Below are 23426 nucleotides of genomic sequence, written 5' to 3' on the forward strand. Positions count from 1 at the left end.
CATTGTTATATTTCTGTTGTAAGCCGCCTAGAGTGGTCTTGACTAGATAGGCGGGATATTAAATAAATAAATAAATAAATAAATAAATAAATAAATAAATAAATAAATAAATAAATAAATAAATAAATAAATAAATAAATAAAAATGAGAGATTTCATCCAGAAGTAGGCATCAACTTCCCCTAAAGCAGGGTATGATTTGGTAGCACCTATGGAAGTACAAGTAAACCTGCTAATTGATTTATCAAACATGTCCCCAAGTAAAGAACAGTTATTTGAAAGTCATAATCCAAATAACTACCTTACTGTAGATTTTTATAAACTATGAATAGAATTTTTTTTTTTTTTTTTTTTTTTTTTTTTTTGCTCATCCCATTATTCCTCTTGAAGAATCTGTGTGGAATAATAAGAGTTAAATGCTTGAGAAGATGCAGGATGACCATCAAGCTAGGAAAACTGATACTTCTAAGAGCGTAATCCAAGAAGCTGGTAGAAGAAACACTGCAACACATAAATCCATTCATATTGACAAATCTACATATACAAAGAATGTTGGTAATTTTGCAACTTATGATGTCATACTGGAAGTTAAAGCTATAGTGAAGAAAATAAAATAATTATAAGGACGTAATTGGATTATTGATGGAGAGAGAAGTCTCATTCAGAGGATTTGCTGGGTTAAAGAAAGAAAGGAAATTCTTCATTTTGGGCAGCTAAAGATGAGCAATATAATCTATTTCCCAATACTGCTGACAGACTTGCTAGCCTTTCTCTTGAGGAGTTACTGCTGTGTGTGGGTCAGAAAGCCTTGGTCCCTTTCTACCTATGGTAGATAAAGCTGACATTGATTATGCTCCTCAGCTTTTGAAGATAGTTAATATTGCAATGGATGTAGGTAATCCAATTCTGGTTTTGATTCGAGATAGAAACTGAAGGTATAAAAATATGGCTGAATATGTTAATAAGGATTCTAACAGGATACCTGTTGTTAGGAATCAGTGGCAAAACAGTGATACAAAACAAGTAAGAGATAAGAAAGTTAATTGTAATTGGCAAGAACATGTCAGGGTGGTGGAACAAAATGACAGAATAAACACTGACGTGACAGGAGACTAGATGATTCAGAATATATCCCTGTTTGGTTTATTTCTTAGAATAGTGCAGGCTAGTTCAATAAGTTGTTGTTGATGATAATTTTTTCAAATTCCATTTGAATATATGCATTGGCCCATATTTCAATAAAATAGATAATATTTCAATCCAGAATTTTTGCCTAAAATCACAGTGCAGACTGAGCCTATTACATCCATTGGTACTGTATTTGGTCTTTTAAAGAAAAGTCTTTATGATATTGAAAACATCAATTCCTTTTGCCATCAACTCCATTTACAAAATAATTTTTTTCCAAAATTTCCTTTTCCTTTCTGAATCACACAAATACTAATAGCTGACTGCAATTATCAACATCAGTTGACTCATCCAATTTCCCTAGCACACAGATATGCCACCTGATAAGAAGCTTCCAACAAAGGCTTTTGAACTGCCACAAAATCAAATTTTGTGATACTATTGCTGGCATCAAATCATGCCTTCTGTTAAGCGTATGTCCTGTAGCTTCACCACCATTGCTGATTGCTAAAATATTCCAACAACTTTAACAATTTGAGATTGGTTTCTGAAAATATCGTGCAACATAAAATGCATTATGGTTGTTGGGTACTTTCTTTCTCTGTTGTACAAGTGAATCCATAAGCAAAATAGTTATTTTTCCACTGGTGTCTTTTTGAAATAGCAAAGGTTACTAAAAATAATAAACTAATATTCACACATTATTTTACCTACACATTTTAAATAAATTATAAAATAATGTGTAAACACAAATTAATTATAATTCCTACTGAAAACAAAAAATATTGTTTGTGTGTTGACCTGCTTCATTAACATGTTTGTATGATTAAGTACATGCTTCGAGCAATTTCTCATGGTATGGGCAAGTGCATGTAAGATGGGTAGTAGTGGGAATCATATTTTCATAGCATCTGGTCATAGCATTTGCCGGTACATATGTACTCACATCAACCATGAGTTGATGTGAGTTTTAGATTAAGCATCCTTCAGTCTCAAGAGACTATGGTAACGTGCTCTGTAGGGAGGACTTGGAACAGCATCTAGTGTGGCTGAGAAGGCCAATTCGAGAGTGACAATCCCTTCCACATTGAAGACAAATACAATCTGTACCCCATCCATCTCCCTGATTTTGCTGCTTCCGGGACTGCCTCTTTGCTTTGGCCTGCTGGACAAGGGTCTCTTCAAATTGGGAGAGGCCGTGATTCACCGCCTGCCTCCAGGCTGAACGCTCAGATATCAGGATTTCCCATTTGTTGAGGTCCATTCCCAAGGCCTTCAGGTCCCGCTTGCGGTTATCCTTGTATTGCAGCTGTGGTCTCCCTCTGGTGTGATCTCCCTGCACTAATTCTCCATACAGGAGATCTTTTGGAATCCAACCATCAGCCATTCTCACGACATGCCCAAGCCAACGTAGACATCACTGTTTCAGTAATGTATACATGCTAAAAATTCCAGCTTGATCTGGGACTACCCTATTTGGAATTTTGTCCTTCCAGGTGATACCAAAAATGTGTCACAGACAACGCATATGGAATGTGTTCAGCTTCCTCTCCTGCCGTGCACAAAGGGTCCAGGACTCACTGCAGTACAGGAGTGTGCTGACACGGGCTGTATAGACCTGGATCTTTGTGAATGCTGTCAGCTTCTTATTGAGCCATACTCTCTTTGTGAGTCTAGAGAACATGGTATCTGCTTTGCCAATGCATTTTATCCACCTCGACATCTAGGGAGAGAATGTCAGAGACCTTTGAGCCAAGGTACACAAAGTCATGAACAACCTCCATTTCTTGCGTGGAAATGGTAATATAGGGAGTCCATGCCCTGCCCCATAACTTGTGTTTTCCTCAGGCTGATCTTGGCAGGCCTTGCTAAAACGATTCATGAGTTGTTGGAGGTCTTCAGCAGAGTGGGCAACAATGTCTGCATCATCAGCGAAGAGGGTCCCACATGCATTTCAGTTGGACTTTGGTCTTTGCTCTCAATCTGGAGAGATTAAAGAGCTTTCCATCTGATCTAGTCCAGAGATAGACACCTTCTGTTGCAGTTCCAAAGGCGTGCTTCAGCATGACAGCAAAAAAAATCCCAAACAGGGTTGGCGTGAGGACACAGCCCTGTTTTACTGCACTTTGGATGTCAAAGGGATCTGATGTTGAGCCATCAAAAACTACAGTGCCCTTCATTCCCTCATGAAAGGACTACCTGATGATATTAAGGAGTCGAGGTGGACATCCAATCTTGGGAAGAATTTTTAAAAGGCCATCCCTGCTAACCAAATCAAAGGCCTTTCTGAGATCTATGAAGGCCGGAAATAGTGGCTGTTATTGTTCTCTACATTTCTCCTGTTACTGTCTGAGGGAGAATACCATGTCAGTGGTGGATTTATTAGCTCGGAATCCACACTGTGATTCTGGATAGACTGTCTGCAAGCACCTGGAGTCTCTTCAGTACAACAGGGGCAAGCAGCTTCCCTACAACACTGAGAAGAGAGATGCCACGATAGTTATTGCAGTTGCCCCTGTCTACTTTGTTCTTATACAGTGTGACGATATTTGCATCCTTCATGTCCTGTGGCACTCCACCTTCCCTCCAGACAATAGACTTCATACAGTTCAGTGGTGATGATTTCTTTACAGCACTTCAACAGGGATGTTATCCTTTCCAGGTGCCTTGCCGGAGGCGAGGGAATTCAAGGCCGCTTTTATTTCTGCTAGGGTTGGTTCGCTGTCCAACTCTTCCAAGACAGGGAGGCACTCGATGTTATTTAATGCTTCATCGGTTACTACATTCTCTCTGGAATATAGTTCAGAATAGTGCTGCACCTAGCAGTATATCTGCTGTGCTCGGTTCTGAATGATCATGCCTGTAGCAGTCTTCAAGGGAGCAGATTTCTTCTGTATTGGACCTAAAGCCTGCTTGATACATCATACATTCCTTTGATGTTACCTGTGTCCATTGGTATCTGTACCTGAGAGCAGAGCTGAAACCAATAATCGTTGGAACATCTGGCAGCCTGTTGGACTTGGCTGCAAGCAACTCGAAGAGCCTGTAAGTTGTACTCACTAGGACAGGCTTTGTATGCTGCAAGAGCTCTCCTCTTATCCTTGATGGCTGGCATCAACTCCTCTGAATGGGCTTTGAACCGATCTGCTGTCTTTTTGGTCTTCTTGCCAAATGTAGACAAGGCGGTGTGGACACAGCGTTCTTGAAATGTTCCCATCGTTCAGGTGGATTTGCATCAGCTGGGCCTGGAAGGGTTTCCTCAAGTGCTTGAGCAAATTCCTCCACTTTTCTTCGATCGTGAATCTTGCTGATGTCAATATGTGGTCTTCCTTCCTTTTTCATGTGATGCCGTCTCTTTGTTTGCAGTTTTACTGTACTACACACCAAGGAGTGATCAGTGTCACAATCAGCACTCTGGTAACTGCGTATGATCGTTAATACTAGATAGGCTACAATGTCTAGTGAGGATCAAATCGAGCTGATGCCAATGCTTGGATCTTGGATGTCTCCAGGAAACCCTGTGTTGAAGCTTCATATTAAAGAACCTGTTCCTGACACAAAGACCGTAATAACAGCAAAACTCCAGCAAGCATAGGCCATTTTTTTTTCATCTTCCCAATGCCAAAATGGCCTAGACAAGTGGGCCAAGAATTGTGATCAGCACCAACTCTAATGTTAAAGTCTCCGAGAATGAACAGTGGCTCTCTCTCAGGGACTTTTTGATAGTAGCTGCCAGATCATCATAGAATTTGTCTTTCACTTCTCTTGTGGACGACAGTGTCAGTGCATATGCATCAATGAGGGTGACCGGTCCTGCTGACGAGTGGAGCTGCAGAGACAGGATTCTTTCACTCCCCACAGTGTTGGGTTCAGGCGATGAGTAGGCTGATGGGCTTTGTGGTGGTGATCGCCAGATAATGGATAGCAAAGGGTCTCTTAGCAATAGATTAAAGAGGTCAGCCACACACACAGATGGATGTCTGCCAGCAGTACTCCTGGTGGGCAACTCAAGGTTACAGAATGAGAAGTCTTCTCCGTTCTCTCTCTCCTGTCCATCTCTTCTGCCCTTCCCCCAGGAGACTGCTCTTTTATTAACATTACAAGGCCACAGGCAGTGACAGCATTACAGATAGTAGACAGAGTTCAGATAGGACAATGGTTACATCATGTTATTAGGGGTGGTCTGGAGAAAGGCAATTAATCAAGCCCTCTGATTGGCCTAAGGGAAGGCCTCTACAGCAAGCTCTATATGATAATGAGAAAGAGGAGGAATGGTGGCAGCTCCTCCCCTCAGAAGCAGCCACAGGATGCTAGGAGAGTTTTCCCTCACTAGAACACCCATGTGGCTTAGCAACCTTAGGAATGGTACCCTCACACCACAGAAGGTGGAACAATGGATCTCAGCAGAATATTTCTGACTGCAAAGCCAACACCATATTCCCTGGTCTCATTCAATGGTCTTCCCTGCCAGAAGAATGAGAAGTTTTTTTCTTTGACAGATCCTGAGTCTGGCAATCTTGTCTCTTGCAGGGCAACAATGTCCATCTGCAGTCTACTCTGAATGTGAGTACATTTAAGTCAAATTTATGGAGAGGCAGCTTTAAATTGTATATTATAAATCTAGAAGTTAAAAACGCAATTGTTGCTACTTGCACCACTAGAAATGCTTTCTTGCACCCTTAGAGATGCACGCACTCCTGGTTAAGAACCACTGCCATAGACAAACCTGTGGAAGATATAAACATCTGCTAAAGGAAAATAAAATGTCTTACTGTAACCATCTCTGGTAACAGCTAAAACTAGCAGGCAATAGAGAAGGATGCTGCTAAATTTGGGGAATTATTGTCACAAAAATCTAAGTACCCAAAACTTGATGTTGATGCGTACATAATGTGTGATAAATGGGAAGAATTGTTTTACATAGATTTTCAGTGCAAAGCTCCTTGATCATAAAGCACTATTATATACCATGTCAAGCAAAATAAAATAAAATAAAGAAGACAAAAATGTTGTGGCACCTTAAAGGCTAGCTGCTATATTTTAATGTGAGCTTTCATATCCACTTCATCAGACTATGTTATATAACAAGTATCCAGAGATTAATTAAACTGATCCATGCCTCCAGTGACATTATCAGAGATTTTAAAAGTGAAGGATGTGAAAGCTTTAGGTGAAGGTGGGTTACCACCTGAATTATTCCTATAAAATTCAAACCCCCCAGAGGGGGTCTTTCCAACATCGGAGTGATTTCAGGCATAGGAAGATATGGTGTAGGTAGGTGCAGTTGCCATTTGTTCCAGAAGAACATTGAACAGATACTTGAAATTTGTTCACTGTTCTGGCACTGTGACTTCCTGCCATACTCGAGGTAGTCAACTCAGCTGGCCCTCCACTCTAAACCTGGTGTTGTTGAATGCCAGATCTGTATCAAATCACTGATTATACAAGACCTGATTCTGGAGAAGGATGCAGATCTGGCATGCATAACCGAAACATGAATGGGCAGGGAAGGGGGTGTTCCCCTGACTGTTGTCTGTCCTCCCAGTTATGCAGTCCATCACCAGGGTAGACTGGAGGGTCGGGGGGTACAAGAGCACCCTTGAGGTTGTTATGAGCTCTGCGGTGGTGACACCGGGTCTAGAGGTCCTCTGCATGTCAGTTGGGGCCAGGGATGGTATTGGGACCTTGCTGGGTTAACACGCTCTCCAAGACCCCGCGGCACTGGTCTTGAGTGACTTCAACATACATACTGAGGCGGAGGTTTCCAGTCCGGCTCTTGAAGACCATGCCTCCTTGAACATGTCCCAACATATCAACGGCCCCTTCCACGTGTGTGACCATACACTCGGCCTGGTGTTCTCCACCGAGCAGAGTGAGTGTGGTCTGATGGTGACTGACCTAATGTCTTCCCCTTTTCATGGTCGGATCACCATCTGATTAAATGCAACCTTACAGTGGCTCTTCCTCCCCACGGGGAACAAGGACCTGTTTTAATGGTTCACCCTTGAAGGTTACTGGATCTTATAGGTTTCCAGGATACAATGAGAGGGATTCCAGCCGATTTGACTGGCACTCCTGTTGAAGCTCTGGTTGACAGCTGGTTTTTCGCTGCCACCAGGGCTGTTGACATGATTGCACCTAAATGCCCTCTCCGGCACAGAGTTGGCCCTTCGCCCTGGTTCAACCAGCAGCTGCAATCAGTGAAGCGAAATAGGAGAAGGCTAGAATGCATATGGAGGCGGAATCTGATGGAAAATAATCAAATAGCTGTTAAGATCATGACTAACCTTTACCAATCTAAGGTGAAGGCTGGTAGTCGATCTTACTTCGCTATCCGGATAAACAAAGCTTCCAATCAGCAGGCAGAACTCTTCCATAAAGTCTGTGATCTATCCGGAGTTGGTCATACTGACTGGCCTCCCACTAACATCTCACCTGACCAGTTTGCAGCCTTTTTTAGAATCGAAAGGGGAGGCCATCCGCCGGGATCTTACCCCCTATTTGAAAACTGTGGATCAAGCCAAAACGTCCAGCACTCTGTTATGCTCAATGAGAGTTAACCACTTCCAACCTGTGATGTCAGACATGGTGGATGCTTGATCGCTGTCGCCCCACCACCTCCTGCCTTGACCTTTGCCGGGCCTGGCTAATCAAAGCAGTCAGGCCTATAACATCCAAATGGGCTACGGCAATAATTAATGGGACTCTCCATTAATGAGTGTCTTAAGGAGACACTCATTAGGCCCCTTAGGAAGAAACAGAGTTTGGCAGTGGACAATATTGGTAATTATAGCCCATCACCAATGTTTCTTTCCTCAGCAAGGTAGTTGAGAGGGTGGTGGCCGATCAGTTGCAGGCTCTTCTGGAAGAAACCAGTGCCCTGGATCTGTTCCAGTTAGGCTTCAGACCACGCCACAGCACAGGAATGGCATTGGTCACCCTGTTTGATGACCTATTGAGGGAGACTGACAGGGGCAAAATGTCTCTGCTAGTCCTCCTCAGTAACTCAGCTGCCTTTCATACTGTCGACCATGGTATCCTCCTGGGAAGTCTCTCTGAGTTGGGAATTGGTGAACTGGCTTTTGCTTGGCTCCATTCCTTCTTGGAGGACCATCCCCAGAGAGTGCAGATTGGAGAGAGTTTTTAAGCCCTGTGGAGCCTCAATTGTGGAGTTCAGCAGGGCTCAGTCATCTCTCCAATGCTGTTTAACATGTATATGAGGCCGCTGGGAGGGTTCATTAGGGGATGCGGGGCTTGGTGTCATCAGTATGCTGATGATACTCACCTCTGCATCTCCTTTTTTCCAATAACAGTGGATGCTGTTTCATCCTTTGAGTGCTGCCTGGAGGCTGTTCAGCAATGGATGCAGGATAATGGATTGAGGCTGAAGTCGAGCAACACAGAGGTCCTTTGGGTGGGTGTCCCAAACATCAGTGGTTTGGGAAACTCCCTCGCTTTGGGGTGATGACTCTTACCACTAAGAGTGAGGTTAACAGTTTGGGTGTACATCTGGACCTGGCGCACACCATGGAAACCCAGGTGGCATCAGTGGTCTTTTCAGACGCTTCCATCTTTGGCGGATTGCCCAGCTGTGTCCCTGTCTTGATGTGGGGGCTCTCACCACCTTGGTCCATGTGCTCATAGTTTCAAGATTAGACTACTGTAATGTGCTCTACGTGGGGCTGCCTTTGAGACTGACACGAAAACTTCAGATGGTGCAGAATACCGCAGCCAGACTTTACAGGGGTGAAAAGGTCCCACCATATTTTCCCCACTCTGGCCGGCTTGTATTGGCTGGCCATTTGTTTCTGCATTGATTTCAATGTCCTAACAATGAAATATAAAGCCCCAAATGGTTTAGGACCTCGATATCTGGCAGATCGCCTCCTCCTACCAGTTCTGCCAGAGTCACTCATTCTAGCCGGCCCGGCAGCTGAGGACCTAACAGCAAGGGAGGTTGGCCCCTCGCCTTTGGAACAATTTGCCATGGAGATCTGCCTGGCTCCCTCTCTGAGTGTTTTCAGGAGTAAAGTTAAGACCTGGCTATTTGGGCAGGCTTTCTCTCCTGCCGTATGTTAAATTTTAACATTTTTGTCACAATTTTTGTCAAATAAATAGTATACGTTTATTGATTTCACTGTTTTTAAAATTTTTAATGCTGCCCAGAGTACACCTTTGGTCTAGATGGGTGGGGTAAAAATCAATCAATCAATCAATCAATCAATCAATCAATCAATCAAATAAATAAATAAATAAATAAATAAATAAATAAATAAATAAATAATGCTATGGAAATTTGACGGCAGCAGGAAAAGAGGAAGACCAAGTATGAGATGGACTGACTCGCTAAAGCTGAGCAGGGGTGTTAAGGACAGGACATTTTGGAGATTACTCATTCATAAGGTTGCGATGATTCAGAAGTGACTTGACAGCACATAACAGCAATGTTTAATATGCTTAAAAGCTAAAGGTTACTTAAAATCACAGTCCTTTTTACTTTTTAATGATTTTGGAGAAGTATTCTGGACGTATTCTCTAATTTGGAGAAGTATTCTCCGCTGTTTCAATGTGTCTTTTAAGATATAAGCTTATTTAATTTTGGATTCAAATATGATACAAGTTCTGCCTACAACTTAAGTATTGTTTTTGAATATACTGTTTGCAGCTCCTCATAGTTTTAAGACTTTTGGATGGCAATTTAATTTTAAGCATTTGTGCCTACAGCCTTCATAAATGTAATGTTTTCTGTACATGTTAATTTGTTACTTTTTGAAGTATTTTGTGCTCATGGAACATAGAAGCTATGTATATAAATAAAACTTGTGGAATTCGACAAGCTGATATTGCCTGGAATTATTGCAATAGTGAAAAAACTTATACCTTGATACTCAGATGAACTTTGACAAGATTGTGAATGGCTGTTTGCTTTTAATCTGGGATTAACCCCAAATTAGGATTAATGCTAGCTGTGATAAACACAATCTTCTGATTTTTTCTTAGTGGTCTATGAAGTTCTGTAGTGCTCTTGGGGAGATGTTCAGGCATGACAATCTCTGAACTGCCTGTTGCAGCAAAAACAAAATTTCTTGGCTCAGTTCTTTTTCATCATTCATATCAGAAGCAATCCGGTGATGCTTCTGACAGGGTGCTGTTATTGGCCTAGAGGTGCCTGAATGCGTTCACAGTCCTCACATTTTATGGAGATGCTCCTTCCATGTCCCCTTTTGCTTAGTTTAGTTGTTGTTTTTTAATTATTTCAAGGGTAAAGGGAAATAACTGGATAACAGGGAATAAATATACTATAAATTATCACATATTATCTGTACTTAATCATATATCATTATATTAAAGACTTTTGTGTCTGTTAGTTGCCTATATAATTCCAACTACTGTAGAGTTATTTGACTATTTTGTATTAAAATTATCACATTTGGCTTTCAGGTTATAGAATGGATCCACGTTTGGGTAGAGTGGGTGGCATATAAGTTAAATAAATAAATAAATAAATAAATAAATAAATAAATAAATAAATAAATAAATAAATAAATAAATAAATAAATAAATAAATAAATAAATAAATAAATAAATAAATAAATAAATAAATAGGGACCCATTTTTTAGATGCTTCTTGGATTGAATTGCCTTTCAAAACTTCTGTTAATATGTCCATCTCTGCTCAATTTAGTTTAAACCAACTTGAATTCTATTATGCTCAGCAGAGTCCAGAAAGGAAGTTTATTGATTACACCCTTAATGGCATTCATTGGTTTATTTTCTTGGACATTTTGTGTTGTGATTTTTTGAGATATAGTTTTCTGCTTCAAATCCTTGATGGCTTTCTGTTTTGGAAGTTCGTATTGTTAACTGTACTCTTAGTGTAAAGTAAAAGTTGCTTTGTTAAAACTTTCCTACCAGATTCATAAAGAAAGATTTCAACTTTTCTAACTGTAGCTTTAGGTTTGATCTCACTGGAGCTGGAGGTTTTGTTAACAAGCAAGTTTTGATCCAATAATGTTCTTCAGCATCAATACATTATCATGTAAAGAGTTCACTTACTGTGGTTACTGTGTCATGACTTTAATTTGCTTAAGCCGAACAAATAGTATGTTTTTTGTTGAAAGTGCAAGCAAATACTGATGATGGATATTAGCACAGATTTTATTGTTTATAGTCTTGGGATGTTTTATTTTGTGCACATGGGAATAAATATCAGTGAACTCATGACTACACAAATGGCCAACAATCAGGAGTGATGGAGTTGGAATCCAGCAGCATTTGGAGGGTTGAAAGTTATACTTATCCCTGTGTTATACAGTGGACCCTTGACTTACAGACGGCTTGACTTACAGACTTTTTGAGTTACAGACTTCTCTGGCCGCAAAATTTAGGTTTGACTTGCAGATTGAGATTTGATTTACAGACCAGAAAAAAACCAAAATGGAACAAAAACGGCCTGTTACGGGATTAATCAGTTTTCAATGCACTGTAGGTCAATGGAGACTTGACTTACAGACTTTTTGACTTGAGAACCGCCTTCCAATATGGATTAAGTTCTCAAGTCAAGACCCCACTGTACCTGCTGCTTCCTTTTGTCACTGCTGAACATTATGTGATATTAGCATTATCTTATGTTTCAGTTGCACTTCACTTTCCATCATTATTGTTGTTGATGAAACAGTTATTCTTATTCTTAGTGGCATTGGTCGAAACTGGCCCTGGGCATCTGGAGGAAGCAGCATTTTGGCAGAATTTGGAACACTGCATTTGGAGTTTATGCATCTAAGCTACTTGTCTGGTAATCCAGTGTTTGCTGACAAGGTTAGATTTTAACAAGTTCGGGTTTTGTGGGGGGGTTGTGTTTTTTTGTTTGTGTGTTTTGTTTTTTGCAGTTAGTAGTGCCACAATTTGAGAGTATGATCAACTATTCTCAAATGTCTAGAATTTCAGTTCATTTTAATTTTTAATTCTCTGAAAAGGCTATCACTTGATAGCATTCCTACATACTAGAGTGAGTTTATTCACTTGGGTGACAGATTAAGAGCTTCTGTTCTGTAATTTAGGTTGACTTTGTACTACAAACAAGGAAATATTGGGAGAGTATGTGCATAACGTCAAGCCAGGGTTTAGCTTTATGGGCTTTAGCTGGAGCAAGCCCAAGTGAAGACTAAGGCTAACATGTTTCAACACTTTTCCTCTTCTATGTGACTGAGAAGAGGACTGAGTTCCCTGGGAAGCTGGTTTGTTTTATTCTAGTATAAACTAGTATCCGCACACTCAAAATAGCCACACAATGTTTGCTGTGACCCAGCTACCAGTTTAAACCAGTGCCAGTAACAAAAACAAAAATAACGACAGGGCAGGAGCCTTTTTAAAAAAACAGTTTGATGGTAACTTTATTTTTCCAAACTATCTTTCCTTTCCCTTCTTTCCTTTCTTCCTTATTTTTGGAATCTAAACATGATTCCTGATGAAGCAGATTTTAATCTGATGGACACTTTTCTTATTTATATATGTTTAACTGATGCCTTACATGTTTTCATAAAAAGTTTTGCTCATTGTGTTTGTATTTAGTTTTGTGCACAGTGTTAAATTCTGACTTTTCACTCATGTAATACAGACTTTTACTGTAATGAGATTTTTACAAATATTCTTTTGTATGTATTCGTGGCTTTCACAGCCGGAATCTAATGGTTGTTGTGGTTTTTTCGGGCTCTTTGTCCATGTTCTGAAGGTTGTTCTCTGTGGTCGGCATCTTCAGAGGTGACAGAGTGCTATCCTCTGAAGATGGCGAAACTAGGAAGAACAACCTTCAGAAACATGGCCAAAGAGCCCGAAAAACCCACGACAATTATTCTTTTATATCTTGCTATAACTTGTTTCACATGAGGTAGGCTTGCCTAAATCATGCTGCAGTTCCATTCTACCTGTTATGGCACCTTATTTTATTATTATTAATCTTATTACACTCTTGTTTTGTTATCATTATCACTAGCTGAATTTAATTCCTTAAATATCAGATCATTCCCAAGCACCGAGGATATTCATAGATATTTCCTTAAAATATGTGCTGTTCCAAGTAAGATAGCCTTTTACAGTGTTATTGTTCCAGTGGCAGTGGTGTTATTGACATTGGCTGAAACTGGTTGCTGGATCACAGAAAATACTTCATAATTATTTTGAGCGTGGAGAGTAGCCTACAAAGATTATTTCCACAAATGTGTTCTTCGCATATGTTTATGTTGCATAAACCAAACAACAATCACATTTTTGCTTCTAGGGCTTGAACATGCGTTTGCTTTCTTTAAAAAGAACATGGTTTCTAACTGGAAGCCATTACTTTGGCTTCACAAAAGATCTCTGGACCAGTGTCCTTCACCATAATTGGGATTACAAACTAGTAGTTAAATTGCTATGTTACAATACTTATAAAGAAATTCTTGCTTAGCATATATTTAGTTTTTTTAAAAGTTCATATGTTTAAATGAAGCACAATAACGGAACTTTTGTTTTGCACTAGGTTATGAACATTCGCAAAGTTTTAAACCGGTTGGATAAACCAGAAGGTCTTTACCCTAATTACCTAAATCCTAATAGCGGCCAGTGGGGTCAACGTAAGTACAGGGGACAGTAAAGCAAACACTGTTTTTAGTAGTCACTAGAGTTTATGTTCTGAATGCAGGCCTTCTGTTCTTTTGTCATCACTTCTGTTTCTGTATAAAATATTAATACAAAGTGCTCTGCACCAAATATCACAACAGATATGTTTTTGGAGATATGAAGGCATTTGTTTAATTTCCATGGCTTTAAATGTAGTAATGATTTTGTTGGCAAGAAATAGTAGCTCTCTAAAAATGTTCATATGATGGAAAACATGCATATTTATGGACATGTTGTGACCCTTTTTACTGAAAGCCTCCCAAAATTTATCTCTGAAACACAGGAAACTGGGAAAGCCTACATAAGCCAGAATGGGGCAAAATGTGTTCTGTTACTGTTTAGTTAGCAGCACCAGATATCTAAAAGTCACTACTGATTTTATTGCTGTTTTTCCTATAAATTTATTTAGCCTTTTTTACTCTGCTGGTAAATTGAAAGTGATTTGCAGCGTCATGGGTCAATTAGATTTGTCTCTAGCAATAATAGGTATAATAGCAAGACTTATTATTGATGAGACTCTGTTTCTGCTATTTAGTCTGCAAATGTCAGGAGTTTCTGAGGTAATTCATTTAAGAAACTGGAAAGGTCATTTAAATGTTGCTGTTCAGAGATCAGCCTTCCATCGCGCTCATTCTTCCAAAGAAAGCATCCTTCCCCTTTGTATTGTAGAGATTCCTGTAATTAATTAGGTATTTATATACTTCTAAAAACTTCAGTTTTGTTAGTTCTTAACAATCCTATCTTGCCATCACAGAACATTTCATTGGAAAAGGATAGCAAAGGTAACATTTAAGAAAACTAAATACCAGATCACAGGCTGATGGGTAAAGAAGGACACTATCAAGGTGAACAGATTGTAGGGGGAAAATGTGTGCTTGTAAACCAGATTTCAGTTGAATATCAGGAAAAACATCCTAATTGTTAGAGCAGTACAACAATTGAACCAATTATCTTGGGAGGTGGTGAGCAATGCAACACTGGAAGCAGTCAAGAGAAAATTAGACAACCATTTGTGAAATTTACTTTGATCTGGGTTCTTGCCTTGAGCGAGTTGGACTCGATGGCCTTATAGGACTCTTATAACTACATTATTCTATAGTTTCCAGCCTTAAAAAAAGCATCCACATCTTTGGTGTTACTTTTAGAACAATAACTTTTAAAAGCAAGAAGAAAATTAATGTACTGCTCTGTAACTCAAAGGGACAACTTTGCAAAGTTAAATTTTATATCCTATAGACAGATCCTGTATAATATTCAGTGTAAATGTCCTTTTAAAATTTGTAATTATCGAGTATCCAAAAGAATACATTTGATATAGGCCACAATCCTGGTGCCTTACATGATAATGTAAGGGGGAGTGCACAAGCAGCAGTAACCGTTTTCTGACTGTCCATTGGGGTCCTTATCTTCTGCAGTTGCACAATCAATCACGCAACATGAACAATGCTGCTGCGGATGACCTTAAGCATGTGGAAAACACCAGTAGCATTTTGAGCATAGCATTTAATGATAGTGCTGTACTGCTTTGTGATTGCAATATATCATACTGTGCTGGAGGTTCACTTTGAACTGATACAACCAGTAGTTTGAATCTACTACTAATAAGTATAGAATTTGGTGCTACAATTATTTAGTACATGAGCAATCCTACTTCTTTTTCATTCAGAGCAGCAGTGTATTTATAAATTTATTTTACAGATTTAAGATCTGACTTCTAGACTGGTTCACCATTTAAAGTCAGATGACTATGCATGTTGCATTGACTATGAGTTGGTTCCATAAAGAAAATAAAAATACAGTAATTTACCTCAAACAGGAGCCCAGTGAGAAGATTTCAGGGAGGGATTGAAAGAGTTCAGATAAATAAGCCAAATAGAAGGAGCTATTTCATGTCTAAAGAGTGCTATATTTTGGAATAGCAAGGTGTAACTGCATTTATAAAGAATCAGTGTATCATGCAAAATCTGTTTCACATGAAGTGCTTTGTGCTGGAAAATGATTGAAAGTATTTTCAAAGATTTTGGGCTTTGGAATGAAAGTTACTTTCCAGTTCACCATCTTTCAGATGTAGGGTAGGTGTGCTTGTCTGTTTAAATTGAAGATGGAATTACTATAAAGCATCTGCTTACTTTTCTTTTCAGATCATGTCTCCATTGGAGGACTTGGAGATAGCTTTTATGAATATTTGCTTAAGGCATGGCTGATGTCAGATAAAACAGATGAAGAAGGCAAGCAAATGTATTATGATGCAGTTCAGGTAAATAAGATATATAAATCTTCTTAAGATGATCTAATATAAAATTGCTCATAAAGAAAGATGCTTCGTTGTCTGCATTTTAAAATGTTTTCAGCATTAAATAATGTTGAATATGAATTCCTTTAAAAATATTTTCAATGGTTTTATTTAATATTCAGTATCCTATTCCATGAATTATTATTGTTTCTTACTTATACTGTAAGTTGGTTCCAAACTTTGTTTCCAATGCTAGGAGAATCTCTCAGGGACTGGGATGAGGGAAGTGGCTTTTTTTCAATTCCCCAGAAGTTCCAAAAATTGCTCTATATTATTATGGGAAACACTAAGTGAGATAGCACTAAAGGGAGGGGAAAGCAAGTCCTGTGATCCCATTCTGTCAGTGACATCTGTCAACTGGATCAAAAGTTTCCTATAAATGGATAGAAACTTTCTGTGTGTTAAAAGCGAAGTCTGGATCCAACATTAAGAATGGAAAACAGAATTGGATGCTTGGACAGCATACCTTTGCCTCATAGTGAACTGATTATATGCCAATGGCAAAAGATCAGATTCTCAGTTTATTCCAACGGTAGGATTAGCTCAAGTCTTTTTATTTGCCAGAAGAGATGCAGTATTAAAACATGTAACTCACTCTCTTCTCCTGCTTGGCAAAACGGGAAAATCTGTATGAATTGAATGGAAGATTGAAGAATTTAGTTAAAATTTTGTTTTGAAGCATTATGAGACACTAGGATTTTCCCCTAGCTTGTATATTAAAACATTTTTATTATTCAAGATGCCAACATTATATTTAAAAACATGTTTATCATCACTACAGGAAGAAACAATAAATAAATCAATACTTATGAAAACTCCTCGTGCTGGCTGTTGTGATTAAAATATATTCTAATCGATGTTCTTATAGCTTTTAGAGTCATTTAATTATATAAATTAAACACAGAAGTGTCATGACCCATAATATTGCACTAAATGTAATTCTTGGCCTGCGATGAAAAAATACCCTATTAAGTCAACTTGCCATCTCTTTAGCAGTTCTGTCAAATTCCTTAACAAAGGCCAGACTCCAAAGAAGCCAGAGACTGTGCACAGTGCTTCTGTCCACGTGGTAGTTAGCTAGTTTCCACTACCAGGACAGCAACTCATTCTTCATATAATGCCTGTCTTGATGTCTCACAACCTTTGGGAGTAATTCAGGGTGGGGGTTGTCTATTAACTGCAACCTAATACAAACTTAAATTTTTACTTTACCAGTCTATAGAGACCCATCTCATCAGGAAATCTAGCACTGGTTTGATGTACATTGCTGAGTGGAAGGGTGGCCTGCTTGAACACAAAATGGGCCACCTCACTTGTTTTGCTGGAGGAATGTTTGTTCTGGGTGCAGATGGAGCACCAGCTGATAAAACTGGACGTCACATTGAACTTGGTGCTGAAATTGCCCGCACATGTCATGAATCGTATGACCGTACAAGTAAGCATTATAAACTGTTGAGTAGCTTTATCCTAGAATGTTCTTTCCAACTTTCTTTCTTCTACAATTAACTTTTAGTATTGTGCACTTTGCTTGCTTCCTGCCTGGTTGATATGTTTGGCTTAAGAAGTTCAGTGCTGAAATTCTGTCAAATGTGTAATTCCTGCCTTCACATCTTTTTGAGAGGGAAGACATTTTAGAGCCTTCTGAGAGTAGTTTGCCCATGATATTGGGACCCACATCAGCATGCTTTTTACTTTCAGATAAATGTAGCAGGAATTCTGTTGGTAACCCTTCTCATGTCTCTGGGGGAGTCAGGTTTACCGCCAAAGTGGTCAGATGGTAAAAGTGGAAGAAATGTGGTATAGCTGCCTGCAGTCTGTTTTCTACTGCTTCTGACTGAAAATCCATTTTCTTTAATATTAGTCTTAAGTAAGGGAGGGGTGGATGAAACTGCATCCAGGGTCTTGCTGATTCCAAGCAGCCAAGATGAGAAGTGAGTGTGGCTATGTTGCTGTTCTGGTAGTCTGCCATTTTCAAAACTTCCTGTTGTCTCGAAGCTGACAGCTAACATGAGTTTAAGTGTCTAGGCTGCCATTAGTTTATAAACTAATCTGCAGGAAGGAAACTTCAATTAGTGTATGGCACTCCCTATAATGCTGCATTTTGATAAAACAGTAATTTGATTTATATCCACATAGCTTTCTGCAAAGATACAGTGGGGTCTCTACTTAAGAACTTAATCCGTATTGGAAGGTGGTTCTCAAGTTGAAAAGTTCTTATGTTGAATCTGCATTTCCCATAGGAATGCATTGAAAACCATTTAATCTGTATCTGCTCTTTTCCGTCCATAGAAACTACAGTGGAACCTCTACTTAAGAACTTAATCCATTTTGGAATGGTGTTCTTAAGTTGAAACATTCTTAAGTTGAAGCAAAATTTCCCATAGGAATGGACTGAAAACCAATTAATCCGTTCTGGCTGTTTTTTTGTTATGTAGAGGTGTGTTCGTACATTGAAGCATTAGTTCCCATAGGAACTAATGCAAAGCTGGTTAATACGTACTCTACCACTAGGGGGAGAATTTTTTTTAACCTAAGATGACCTAAGGTTAAAAAAAGAGCAGGAAAGGTTTTTTTCCTGTTTTTATCTTGGATTTCTGTTCTCAAGTAGAAGCAAAATTTAGCAAATGAAGCTGTTCTTAAGTTGGATTGTCCTTAAGTAGAGACCCCACTGTATCAGGGGCTCCACAGCAGAGGTAACATCCCATCAAGGAAGTGTTTATTTTTATGTTCCTTTATATGGTTTTTTATTTTGGTTTGTTGTTTCTTTAAATCCTCTTGTGCTTGAAATAACCACTAGTCAATATTGTCATACTGGCTGAAATCCAGTATTAAGTAGCACTAGAGTAGGCTCCTGAGTCAGTGAAACTTACATAGCTGTTGACTTTTCAAATCTCCACTTATTCAGTAGGTCTTCCCTCAATTGAACTTAATACTGGATTTCAGTCATTTTCTGTTTTGACCAGTTAGTCAAGAGTTGGCTAAGAGCTTAAAATTCTAGATAAATGTTTTCTTAAGTACATGTTTCATTTTCAGAAAAACCTTAGAGTAGGTAATCTCATTTGGAGAAATATTCTAAGAAAATTTCAGATTTCTCAGTATATTCATTCATTCATTCATTCATTCATTCATTCTATTTACAGTATATCCCGCCTATCTGGTCAGTTACAACCACTCTAGGCGGCTATATATATTGTTCAGTAATGTTCGTGCTAATCCTCAGCTTGAAAGAATCCATTTGTGTGGTTTGCATTCAGCCTTTGGGACATTTTATTTAATTTTGTCATATATCCATATGTGGTTCTTTTCTGTTCTGTGTTATTTCCTGCTAGGGATGTCAATAAAATATGATAGGGTAAATGTGATTGTTTTATTGGGAGCTTTTGCAAAACAATGTTTTTAGCGGGGGAAAAGGATTGGAGTTTTGTACAATAGTCGCATATGGATTTAATGTTTGAGTTTAGAACTATAAAATATTTATGCATAATAGTAAAAAGTTAATAGTTTTCACATACATTTATATGGTGGTTTTACACTATGAAGTATTTAAATTCCATAGTACCCATGCCAACAATAAGAGATTTAATACTGTGTCTAGGCATGAAACTGGGACCAGAAGCCTTCCGGTTTGATGGAGGAGTGGAGGCAATTGCTACCAGACAGAATGAAAAATACTATATCTTGAGGCCTGAAGTTATTGAAACCTACATGTACATGTGGCGATTCACTCATGACCCAAAGTATCGACAGTGGGGCTGGGAAGCTGTAGAGGTAATGTACTTATTTCTGTTATTATCTTAATGGATTTTATTTTAGTAGCTCTTTGTCACTTTCCCACCTGTCCCTTGGTTGTTTCACCAATCATAACTAGGTTGCGCTTTTCCAAGCAGCTCGCCTCGGCTACTTCCAAGCTCACAACCCTTACCGCAATGTTTCCCTGTCTAGGCGATTCTTTTCTCCAGACACAAAAACAACTTTCTGCTTAGCTTTTCTTTACTTTTAGCATTTATAATCACCTCAGATCTATCCTGACTTAGGCTTCCACTCCATCCTCCACTGCTCTTTGCCCCCAGAGCTCCAGATATTGAGCTAGCCTCTTGGTCTTGTAAATCCGGAGGTAAATGGTTTCTCTTGAGTAAGTATTTTCCCTATCTTAGGATTCTCCAGATCTGGGCTCAGCCACCCCGAAACTAAGTCTTCCACAAGACTCTAACAGGTAACCACTTCTTATCACAGATCCTAACCTCTCCTAGCTAGGAATACCTTCAAACTCAAGACCATTCAGTTTTTCACTGGAATGTTTCGTATCCCAGCGCAGTGCCACCAGTTTGTCATGTTCCTGCCTGTCCCTTGGTTGTTTCACCAATCAAAGGGCACAAGCTATGTATCGTGTGGCTGCGACCAATTGATTACATCAGTATTATGTATTATTAATAATAAGAAGTCCAGGCAATGTGTCATTTTAAACAGAACCAAATAGAAGTTGTTTATTATTACAGGTGATTAAGGTACAATCAATGTACCTTAACCAAACATCCCACTTCATCCACCCTCAACTGCCAACCCTCTCTCTATCCACCCCAAGCTCCAAAACTACAGTCTCTCCAACTCTCAAACCGTAAAACTCCAATCTCAACTCCTCCTGCTGCTGCAGAGAATCTTATATCTCATGACTCCACCTCTCCAGCACTTTCATTGGTTCATGCATATAGCATATTAATATTCATGACCTGGCTAGATGCCACACTCTTATATTTTGTTTTTGTTGTTGTTGATTATTTCTCTTTTATTGCTTGTATTGCTGCATTTGTAAACCACCCAGAGTGGCCTTGGTAGCCAGATGGGCGGTATAAAAATCAAATAAATAATTAAATTAAATTAAATTAAATTTCTTTCTTTAAATATATATCAGAAATACCTTGATGAAAATAACCTTCTATAATGGGTAGTTTCTTCACTTTGAAGAACGATATACATTTCACACAAGCAATTGATAGTATACCACTTAAATTGAGGAGAAGGGCCTTCAGTCCATTGACAGTCTCATTCTAGCATACAGAGGGTCTCTAGAGGCTACTTCATCCATGTGTGAGAATCCTACTGTTGCCTCTGATCAGTGATCTGAGACAGCAACAGGAGTCTAATCCGGTTCTACTCTATGGGACACCAAAAAGATGCAGGAAAGGATATCTTTGAAGCTGAGGGAGAAATGAAGAAAAATATTGTTGGTGATTGGATTCAGGTGATAAGAGGGGGAAAGTTCAGAACAAAATGCCCTTTAGTATCATCTGGCCCACTTACCAAGCAGGTCCGCAGGGAAAACTGGCCCACAAAGCCAAAATACTTTCCTCCTCCTGGCTTAAATAGAAACAATAATAATGGATATTGATCTCATCATGAAATATGTTTTAATAAATATTATATAACAGAGGTAGGTACATTGTTTACCTCTGCAACAGGTATTCAGCAATACAGCACCCCACCCCATCTGGCAGGTGCCCACTCAGAGGGAGCATCCTAGCTTCCCTGTCCTGCATCCTCCAGGTGCTGCTTCTGAGTGGGTGAGCCAAACACCTGTTTGCAGCAGTAAACAAACAAGTCCAAACCACCAAACAAAGGGATCATGGCCATCTCTATTAGATAGACAGATAGAGAGAGGGGTGGGGGGGAAACATTCATCTGAAGTACAATCTCCAATATGTTGCAAACTACTTAATAAATATTTGTTCCCAACATCTATCAGCTTATATACCATAATACATGTTAGTCTTCTACCACTTTTCTCAGAAGATTTAAATTTCAGGAAAGTGAGTATGTTTATTAATGTCTATTCTGTAGCAATTCTACTGCATATTGTGGTTTTTGCTTCTTCCAGTAGATTTATTCAAGTGCACTCTTCTACCTCAAAAAAATCTGATGTCTCATAGTTGTTGGTAGTGCAAATGGAAGTTGAAATAATACAAAATATTAACGTAATTAACATTTTCCAAAAAGCGAATTCTCCGAGGATCTTTTATCTAAAAAACACTCTACCCCATCAGAAGCTTTCTCAGCATCTAAAAAGGCAAAAAACAATCTTTTTCTATCAGAAATTGCTAGTGTTTTCTGCTGTTTTTGAGTTTTCTAAAAGTAGTTTCTTAATTATGAGACTAATTTTATAATCATAGAGTTTAATATAATTCTGTCCACTTATTTTATTTTATTTTGCATTGCAGTTAAAAACCTACCACCTTGGGAGGGACTGATACTGTGTGCCAAGACAATGCTGTGTGAATTTTGTGAATTTTGTATTTGACCCAAGTAGTTCTTTAGAATTATCTTTAAATAATTTCCCATATATGCCTTCGTGTATAGATGCTATTTTATTTTACCTCGGTTCTTGTTATGCCCTCTTCTAGAGAGTACCCTTAATCAGGCCTAAGGGCATTTAAATTACATCTCCAAAAATCTATTCTAAGTTGCGGTGTCTAAAAGTATATACAAGTCTATCCCTCCCCTTCAGGATAATGAGATGAGATGCAGAATCTGAGGACTCTCTGTTCTGAACCTATCTGTCAATTTAACTGATCAAATTAGTGAGTTACCATCCTCCAATATATCTATCAGTTCTTTTTCATGGTCTCTTCAATTCATACACATTGGTACTTTTGTGCCTGTGTAGACTATCTCAGGAACATTCTAGAGCTTTAAACTGCCCCTTCAGTTAATATACCTGTCCGCTCAACGGTTGTTTCTCAGTTCCCCCATACCAGTGATTTGGCAGTCTCTTGGGCTCTTTGGACCAAGTATTTTCTCTTCAAATGTTGTCAGTTATACGGATTTTTTCTCTCCTACCATTTAACTTCACTTAGTTCATTCATTTATTTCTTATTCTAAAAATAAAACATTGACATTTGTCATTTGTTTGCCACTGCTTTTGGTCTCTAAGGCCCCATTTAAACAAGGTGTTTCTTGTGGCAGCACGATGCACTGACAGCCACAAGAAGTGCCTCTACCTGTCTGGGTGGGGGTCATCAGACCCAGAACTGTAAAATCTGTCAAAACATCATGAAAGTTAGCCTTAAGAACAGAGTCAAGATTAAAAGTCTTCCTGCGGGAACAGTCACTTAAGGCCATTGACACGATCTCTAAAGTCACTCATGTGTGTGAATCAATAGATCACATAGAAGGAGGCCAGTTACTTACCTGTAACTGTAGTTCTTCAAGTGGTTATCTGTGAATTCACATAACCTCCACTTCTTCCACTTATTGAGTGGCATTTGATGGAGGGAATTGAAGAGCAACCATTCCACAGGTGTATTACCTGAAGGGAGAAGTTAAAATTCTAGAATGTTCCCAAGATTATCTGTGCA

At 39.0% G+C, this 23426-nt stretch overlaps 1 protein-coding gene and 1 long non-coding RNA gene across 2 annotated transcripts in view; both read left to right on the forward strand.

Moving 5' to 3' along the window:
* MAN1A1 (mannosidase alpha class 1A member 1) overlaps nucleotides 1–23426 on the forward strand; it is a 65392-nt gene that overhangs the window by 38244 nt on the left and 3722 nt on the right. The window contains exons 6-10 of the mRNA XM_020802159.3: nucleotides 11822–11945; nucleotides 13645–13738; nucleotides 15926–16041; nucleotides 17293–17512; nucleotides 19673–19845. Coding sequence (XP_020657818.3) covers nucleotides 11822–11945; nucleotides 13645–13738; nucleotides 15926–16041; nucleotides 17293–17512; nucleotides 19673–19845 — 727 coding nt within the window. The remainder of the gene's footprint in view (nucleotides 1–11821; nucleotides 11946–13644; nucleotides 13739–15925; nucleotides 16042–17292; nucleotides 17513–19672; nucleotides 19846–23426) is intronic.
* Nucleotides 5625–9411, forward strand: LOC144586444 (uncharacterized). The gene is made up of 2 exons (XR_013541276.1): nucleotides 5625–5690; nucleotides 8441–9411. It is a non-coding gene; the product is annotated as an uncharacterized LOC144586444 (long non-coding RNA).

This window comes from Pogona vitticeps, chromosome 1 (genome assembly GCF_051106095.1).
Source record: "Pogona vitticeps strain Pit_001003342236 chromosome 1, PviZW2.1, whole genome shotgun sequence".
Taxonomy (NCBI): Eukaryota; Metazoa; Chordata; class Lepidosauria; order Squamata; family Agamidae; genus Pogona; species Pogona vitticeps.